The 9,084-nt window shown below is 43.5% G+C and overlaps 1 protein-coding gene across 1 annotated transcript in view; it reads right to left on the bottom strand.

Moving 5' to 3' along the window:
* Positions 1-9,084, bottom strand: part of LOC109298725 (lipoxygenase homology domain-containing protein 1-like) — a 182,523-nt gene that overhangs the window by 6,322 nt on the left and 167,117 nt on the right. Inside the window, exon 30 of the mRNA XM_019518979.1 lies at positions 5,438-5,513. Coding sequence (XP_019374524.1) covers positions 5,438-5,513 — 76 coding nt within the window. The remainder of the gene's footprint in view (positions 1-5,437; positions 5,514-9,084) is intronic.

Below are 9,084 nucleotides of genomic sequence, written 5' to 3'. Positions count from 1 at the left end.
ATCTAATTTCCATTAAAATACCATTAAAAAATCTAATCAAAATGCAATTTTAAAATATATATATTTTTAAAATCATTGATTTTTATCTACCCTGACTAAAATTCCATTAACATTTTATCTCAGAGTCAGATATCCCCTTTTCATCACAAAATATAAAGCCTGTGACTAATGCCCCCCCCCCCAAACAAACCAGACAGGGATATAGGCCTGCTTTTGCTCCTACTGATTTCATTGAGGATTTTGGCACTGACTTAAAAGCGAAGCTGTAGTAAGCCAAAAGGAAAACATGACATCTGCATAAGTCACAGAGATTATTTCATTTTGTGGCCCAAATCCTAGAAATCTAAGACAAAACAAGTACCTCTTTGTCAAAATATATTATGTTCCAAGAGTCAAGAATGAAAATGAACTAAAAGATGCCTCTTTACTGGCCCACAGAACCCTGAGAATTGCATAGTGGCCCAATCCTGTTCCTGTACAAGTCCCTGTATGTTTTGCCACTGATTTCAATGGCAGCGGGATTCAATTCATACTTGCTGATGGAAGACCAATAGTAACATTACAGGCAGCAATTTTAATCATCAAAGATCTTTAAGAATATAATTAAGAGTCTTGCAGCCCTTCTGTGAAGTAGGTTTGATCCCTTCAGAAAGGGATCTTGGAGTCATTATTGACTCCAAGATGAACATGGGCCGACAATGCGAGGTCATGGTTGGCAGGGCTAACCGGACCTTGTCGTGCATCCACAGGTGCATCTCGAGTAGAGCCAAGGAGGTGATCCTCCCCCTCTACGCGACGCTGGTCAGGCCACAGCTGGAGTATTGTGTCCAGTTCTGTGCGCCCCATTTCAAGAGGGATGTGGACAATATGGAGAGGGTCCAGAGGAGGGCCACCCGCATGATCCGGGGACAACAGGGCAGACCCTACAGTGAGAGACTGCGGGACCTGAACCTATTCAGCCTCCACAAGAGAAGGCTGAGGGGGGACCTGGTGACCGTCTATAGACTCACTAGGGGGGACCAGAAGGGTTTGGGGGAGACGCTGTTTCCCCTAGCGCCCGCTGGCATAACAAGGAGTAATGGGCACAAGTTGATGGAGAGGAGGTATAGATTGGACATCCACAAGAACTACTTCACAGTTAGGGCGGCTAGGAGCTGGAACCAACTTCCAAGGGAAGTGGTGCTGGCCCCTACCCTGGGGGTCTTTAAGAAGAGGCTGGATGCCTACCTGGCTGGACTCGTTTGAGTCCCATTTCTCTTTTTGGGGTTTTTTGTTGTTCTCCCGCCCTGGCGGGGGGTCAGGCTAGAAGATCTACTAGGTCCCTTCCGACCCTTAATCTATGAATCTATGAATCTATGAATCTATGAAAAACTAGATATTCTTGAGTTTTGTGGCCCATTTCTGTTGTTCTGGCATGACCATGATGCTGAAAAACCTCTAGTGTGAAGGATTCCCCAGTTAATGAAGAGCTAATTTAACTGGCTCTGAGGCAAGCACTCCTGTAGCTGTGTCAAGGAGAAGGAGGGGATATGGCTTCAATACTATTGAGTCATACCTAATCTTAACTGGCATAAAGGTTTTTGGGAGTTGCAGCCAAGGAGAGGAGTGGGACCTAAGCCATAGCCTTTTAAAATAACTGAACTCCTGGCTGAAAAGGAATAGCCACTTCCGCTTATGATTTGAATTTGTGAACCCTCTTCTGCAATTGAGTGTCTATGCCATTTTTTTCAAAACAGGCATCTGATCCATAACACTCAACAGTACAATGGTTAAGCCAGTAACCTGGAAGATATGAAGACTGGTTTTCAAATCTCACTGACCCCAATTTGGAACAAGGGTAGTTATACATCCCAAAACTATACACTTATGTAATGAGGCCTTCACCTCATTGCTGAGGGAGAGAGGGAGCCAGAGAACAGCTGGATGACTGGCTAGCTCCAGCCTTCTAGAGGGACTAAAAGGGGCAGAGGGCCCTTTAATGAAATGGCCGCCTGCCCCAGATGTGGCCAGTACAGTGCAGCTAGTGACTGACAGGCCTGGGGTGGAAGTATTGGGTCAGTTGATTCAAAAAGGGGGTTAGAGGTCTGAGGCCTCAGGGGATGGAGGGTCTGACTTATTAAGGGGGAAGGACTCCAGCCTGTGGGGAAGCCCCTGCATCACTGGGAAGCAGAGCTAAGTACTTTGGTCACATGTATTGTTTGCTATCGTGATGTGATATTGACCCAGAGTTGAGGGAAACCTTTTATTTGGGAGCAGATACTCATATTTTTGTTGTGTTGAAGTTTGAACTGGAGGGCTGTGTTGTGGATCTATATCCACAGAAGAATGCCTAGTACATTGGGTCCTAAATCCTTCAAAAGGTGTGTGGGCACCATAAATGGGCTAAAGCTGAGAGGGTCAAAGTCCAGCTGTGAACCCTGAGAGGGTGGAATCTGAAGGCAGTGTCTGGGGGAGCACTGCTAGCAACTGAAGACTGCATTGTGCATCAAAGAGACAAGGGATGAGGGATCAAGAGCCTGTGAGAGCAAGGCTGGTGCTGACTGGGGAGTTAGGGTCTTGAGACAGTGGACCTTGAGTTGAGAGGCCCAGCTAGAGCAAGATGAGCTAAGACCAGGAGACTGAAGCCCAGACAAGGATCTAACACCTGAAGTGAATCCCTCTGACCTCTAGGGGCAGCCTCCAAGTACAGCTATAACATCCAGACATGGCAGGAAAGATGGCAGGATGGACCCCTGAAAGCTCAGAGTGGGTAAGGGAAGGAGAAGATCCAGGCAGCCACCAGGGGGTTAGGAAGATGTGGCCCCTCCCACTTGGGGCTTGGACTTGCAACACCTTACCTCAAAGCTAATTGTTATTCTGGAATGAGGTTCTCTGACTCACATGTTAGAGCTTTTGCACTTTGTATATATACCTACATATTCATTGGAGCAGGGACTTGAACCTGATTCACCCACATGCCAAGTAAATGCCTTAACTATATCTGCCTGTAGAGTATCTCTCTCCCCCTCCCCTCCCCTTCCCCACCCCCCTGGCTAATGATTGGTCAATTATATATGTAAAGGTTATAGCTCAAAAAAAGGAGTCTGAGAAAGGATCTAGGATTTAGCCAGTGTTGTGAATGCCCATTGACAAAAGCTCAGGTAACTAGGAGGCGATAAGAAATTTCAGTGCCTTATGTATTAGTGATGCATGGGACAGTTAAAGAGGGGTTTTGAGATATCACAGGGTACGTCTACATGGATAGTTATGCATGCCTAAACTCAATGCATCTTTTTCTAAGGCACATTCAGGCAGTCTAGGCACGTGTCTACACATAAACTTGCTAAAGCACATTAAGGCGCATTAAATTTTGGCCCGTATGGCTAAGTCGCATTAGCTCACATATAGCTATGCTAATGTCCATTAATGCAGAGTGTGTCCACTGATGCACACTGCTAATGTGATCTACATGTGGTTTAATGTGACTTAGCTAATCGCACCTAAATTTGGTATTTGCTTTAAGCAAGTATTTAGATGGGATTAGCCTAAAATTGCATTTTTTAAGGTACATTAAAGACCTGCACATGTGGACACATGCCCTTAAAGCTCCTTAAAATGGTGATTTTATGCTAATCCTGCTTAAAAGGGCCATGTGTAGACAAGCCCACAGTGTGGTAAATGTGGAATTAATATGGCTAAAGTGGCAGTTGCATTCCTAAATCTCTTTGAACATAAGCATACAGGTTTGGGCAGTGCCCAAAAGTATTGTCAAGAAGTATACTTTACCTACCTGCTCCTGCTTTGCACCTGACAAACCTGGAACTGAGGCAGTGAAGGCATCCAGATGGCACCCCATGTCAGAGCCCTCTGATTTTCTGTGCAATAACAATAGTGATGGGGCAGTGGCGGGGAGAGAGGCTCAAAGTAGTTTTGATGCCTCAGTCCTGGATTGGCAGAGCAAGAGTGGGTAGGTGAACTGTACCTCTCAACAGTGCTGCTGGGAACACTGTGGAGGCAATGTAGATATGCCCTTTGCTGATATGGACCCTAGGGCTTGAGTTTCAGAATCTCTCAAAACTCGAATCTCTGCTTAAATTAATGGCATTTACAGGTGCTCAGCGGTTCTGAAAATTGCATTCTAAGGGTCTAAAATGAAGTATTCAAAAGACCTAATATTATTACACAGTTTTAAAAAAGTGATTTTTGTGACTTCTCAAACTCAGAAAAATATTTAGTCAGGAATATTATTGGCTTTTCTTGGTTCAGTCCTGTTTTTTAAGATAAATGGAGTGCATCCCTCTTAATAGAATCAGAATACTTATGTAATTTCTATACTTTTGTGTTGTTTGGATGCAGTCACACCTCAAAATGTTTTATTGTTTACTCTGTAATGCTTTAGGGTGCCAAGAATTCATCATACTGTGGGGAATATCACACCAAATGTGTAAGAGTTTACTGTTTCAACTAGACACTAGTTTGGGTGCTTGCACAGTAGAAATCTTCTTATCCAAGTCCTTGTTTACCAAGTAAACATCCAAACTTAGGTTATAATCCTTTTGTATATAGCGTCCATAAGATCTCTATTTATCTGTACTCCTGTTTATCTGAAAAAATGCAATTCCCCTGTACCAAACAGATAGACATTAAAACTAGGGTTACCATATGTCTGAATTTTCCCAAACATGTCCTCTTTTTTGATCCTCCAATCTCCATTCAGGTGTTTTTAAACAATCTGATCAGATGTCCGGGATTTTGCTCAGCTCAGCTGTGTGTGTGTGTGTGTGGGGGGGTGCTGCCTGAAGATGCTGTGAGAAGCTGCCCAGGTACCCAGGCTGCAGCTCAGAACTGCATAGTTGGTGGGGGTGGGCAGAAGAGATGTCCACAGGGTCCTGGTACCTACCAAGTTCAGTTTAGCTTCTCTGCCACACCAGACAAGGCACCCAGGGTCCTAGCACCTGCCTTTTTCTCTTCCCTTTGCAGCAGCATCTGGTTACCCTGTGTGGGACTGCAACTTGTGGAGGGGACTGGGTTGTAGACTGCAGCCCACTTTGGGAAAAAGGTTGCAGGGGCTGGGGCAGCCAGGAGATGGAGGGAGTTGTGGCTTTGAAGTGAGGGGCAGGGGGACTGTAGGTCTGGAATGTGAGTCACGGAGATGTAGGTCACGAGTGAGGGGCAGCAGCAGGGCTGGAGGGGCTTTGGCTTGGGAGTGATGGGCAACAGAATGTGCAGGGCCAGGGCACCAACATATCACTGCCCCTCACAGGCATATACCACTCCCCACCCCCCCCAGAACACATGCACACAGCAAGTGTCCTCTTTCTTAGAACTGAAAGTATGGTAACCCTATTAAAACAGAGCATTTCTAAAAGCAATTGTGAGACTATAAAGAACAATTTGCAATACCTTTTATAAAGGAAAATGGCTGTCTAAATTTCAAATATTACCAAAGAATACAGACCTGTTGCAGATGAAACAAAACATTTCCTTTGTAGATACTTCTGTTATTTCTAATTTATCCAGAAACCAGCCACTTCCTGTAGAATGAAAACATGAGCAAACTTTTAATACACCTTAATTGCACATAAACTATAGAAAAAGCTTTTAATTTCATTTTCTAATCATTATGAGGCTCATATCCATCTTCACTTGCATCCAATATAACTAATAAAACTGAAACATGATACCAAGATATTACCATCTTTTTCTGTTTTAATGAAGTCTTTGATATTTTTTGCCTAGATTTTAACTATATCTAAAATCAGTTTTCTGCACTGAAAATAATAGCTAGTAGACTGAATGCAGCAGAGGGCATAGCAGTGACACAAATTCTTGAAATTTGATTTTGCTGTTTTTCTCCAGTGTGAAATATCTTTGGATGCAGTATAGGTCTAATGCATTTTGATGATCAGTGGGAGGATCTACACATGTCATTTAGTACTTGCTAAAATATTATTTGCTAAAGTACTACCATATCTCACAGTGTACAGGTTGATGCAGTGTATAAGTTGACTCCATTTTTCTGGTTTAAAAAATTAGGAGTTTCGTAGATTTAGTGTATTAAGTTGACCTAACTTTTTGGATTAGAAATATGGGGTCAACTTATACCGGCCCCTGTGTACCCTCACTATGGGATGGGCACCTGGGGTGAACACATGAGCAGTGCCACTCACAGGGGAAGGGGCTAGGCTAGGCACTTGGCTTACATGGCCCCATCCCCTGCAAGTGGAACTGCCTGGGGCCATGCCAGCTGAGGACTGAGCCCAGGGCACACACATGGGATGGGGCTGTGGCAGCCAACTGCTGAGCCTGGTGCTCCTCACAGGGGACAGGGCTAAACTCAGCATTTAGCTGATGTGGCCTAGGAAGCACCACTCTAAGGGGATGGGTCTGGGCTCAGCATCCAGCCAAGCAGTGTCTGCATGGTGATGTCAAGGCCCATAGGCTGTACTTAGACTGCACCCGGGCCCCATGGCCTCCAGCAACAGGGATGCAGTCAGTAGCTGAAGGTTGGGTCAGGCTGGGGCTGGGCCGAGGCGGCATTGGGGTGGGGGTGGGGCCAAAAGTATTAATACGATGTATAAGTCAAGGTAGAAATTTAAAAGTAAATATTTTGGCTCCAAACCTTGACTTATACATCCTGAAATACAGTACATGCTAAAGTGCACAAGGCACCATAGTGATAAGCTACGGTGACATAGCTTGTTGCTATGGCAATGTAGTGGCAGGCATGATCCATGATGCCATTGCTACAGCGCAGTAGGTTCAGGATCGACCCATGGGGTGCCAGCACTACTCAGTACTGGTGGTTACTGCACAGTCATTTTAGTACTTGCTAAAGCAATATATTCCATGATTACCTGTTCCTCTCACAGGCCTCAGGTGAAATGCCATTGACTTCAATGGAACTGAAGCACATGCTTTAAAAATGTGTGAGATCGCTGACCTGAACAGGAATGATTTTCTGACTCTGGACCATAACTGCAGGGAAATAATAGATAATCAAATTCAACCATTAGTTTAGACAAATCTAAACCAATTAATTAAAAGGGTGCCTGTGTGTGTCGGGGAGGGTGGGGAAGGAGGGTAGTGGAAGAGAAGAGGTGCTAAAAAGCCTTGTTTTCCTTTTTGCCCTCTTAAACTCAAAACTCTTAGTAAAACAATGTTCTCACTTGTAAATTCAATCTTTTTAAAAAAAAACAGTTTTGGCATATGATGGTGCATCTACATGAGATGCTACATTGTACAAACTATTGCTAATACACAGTAGGGTGAGAAACAACCCGTGGAGTGCCAGGACTGCACTGTACTGGCAGTTACTGCACAGTCATTTATGACTTAATAAATGACTGCACAGTAACCACCAGTACTGCACAGTCCTGGTACTGGACAGGTCATATCCATCCTACTGCACAGTAGCAACGAGCTACTGTGCAGTAGCTTGTTGCTACTGTGCAGTAATGGTGGTGTCACAATTTGTGCCCACTGTCACTATGCCAGCATAGCGATGAGCTACATTGCCATAACTAGTCGTTATAGTGACACGGTGTCTCATGCCTTTGGCTCATTGTATGCCAAAACTATTAAAAATAAGATGGACTTTACAAGTGAGAATATTGTTTTACTAAGAGTTTTGAGTTTAAGGGGAAAAAAAGGGAAAACAAGACTTTTAGCACCTCTTCTCTCCCACTCTACCTTCCCCCCACACAGGCACTCTTTTAATTAATTTGTTTGGAATTGTCTAAGCTATTTGGTGAATCTGATTATTTATTATTTCCCTGTAGCTATGGTCCTGACTCAGAAAATCATTCCCGTTCAGGTCAGCGATCTCACACTTCCTTTAAGCATGTGCTTCAGTTCCATTGAGGTCAATGGAATTTCAGCTGAGAGGAACAGGTAATTATGGAATGCATTGTTTTCTGAAGTGCAGAATTCTGCACAATAGATTTTGAAAGCATATCCTTCTAACTTTCATTTTGGGAAATAAATCTCTGTCTTTTGGGATTGTTTTGCTAAATACAGAGGTATCTGTCTTCTTGTACTACAGTTAATTTATGCCACAGCATGCGTTGTTTCATTTACCCTTACAATAGAAACACAGTTTTTATTGTAGTCAATAAAAACACTACATTCTTGGCTGACGCTTTTAGGTGTTGCATTTGACTCAGGAAGGATTTGATGTGTGTGTGTGAAAGCTAACTAGGGACAATGCTGATATTGGCTGAAATTATACGTGCATTATTTGTGTGTGTCAGGAATAAACTAAAATGTAACGGTTTCATTATATTTTCAGAAAAACGTACAGTGTATAAAATATGATTAAAAACCCTTACAATATTTTGCACAATCTCACTGGTAAATGTGAAGACTTCAAATATTGTTAAGATTTCTCATTAACTATGGCAAGGAATTCCTAGGGTGCTATATTTCATCTGACCAACTGGTACAGTTAGGCAAGGTTTTGAATGCAAGACATCCTTCATCAGGTCAGAGCAGTGACAGCCAGCACAATACAAACAACCGTTACAAATTTTTAGTTTGTACAGCTTCCAAAAGATATAACGGTCACATGAGGGGAATATCCACCCTTTGAAACATCAGTATTCTCCATCTTCAGCACTCTAACCAGTTCTTCCTGATTATGGTAACTCCCCCATGACACCTCCTAGTGGTTAGATGAATATTATTTTGTCTTTTTTATTAAAGCACCAGAGAAGTGAGTTTTAACTAAGCTATCTAACTAAAATATCTCAATACAATCAGAAGACTTAACCACAAACTGTACGTTGTCCTCAGATTCCAGTTTTGGATTCTATGTTTATATTTTTCTTTTTTAAGCAATACAAACTCAAGACATTGTATTCCCCAATACATTGTTTCCTTTACTTCATTGACTTCTTGTTGAAACACACTGTAACAGGACAGTCTGTCCCTTTAAAGAGGAATAGTCAGCCCTGTTAACAAAGCCCAGCCAGTACCATAGCAAGCGAGTGGCTAGACGCCCCCCGGGCACTGAAGCGAAAGGGCACCAACAGGTGCTGCCCAGCCGGGGTGGGGCATGGGACAGAGCTGCGAGTGGCTCATTTGGTGGGGAGGACGGGGGGGGGG

The sequence above is a fragment of the Gavialis gangeticus genome, unplaced genomic scaffold (genome assembly GCF_001723915.1).
Source record: "Gavialis gangeticus isolate Ggan-Ray unplaced genomic scaffold, GavGan_comp1, whole genome shotgun sequence".
Classification (NCBI taxonomy): Eukaryota; Metazoa; Chordata; order Crocodylia; family Gavialidae; genus Gavialis; species Gavialis gangeticus.
The sequence above is the reverse complement of the archived record's forward strand: the minus strand, read 5'-3'. Positions and strand labels throughout refer to the sequence as shown.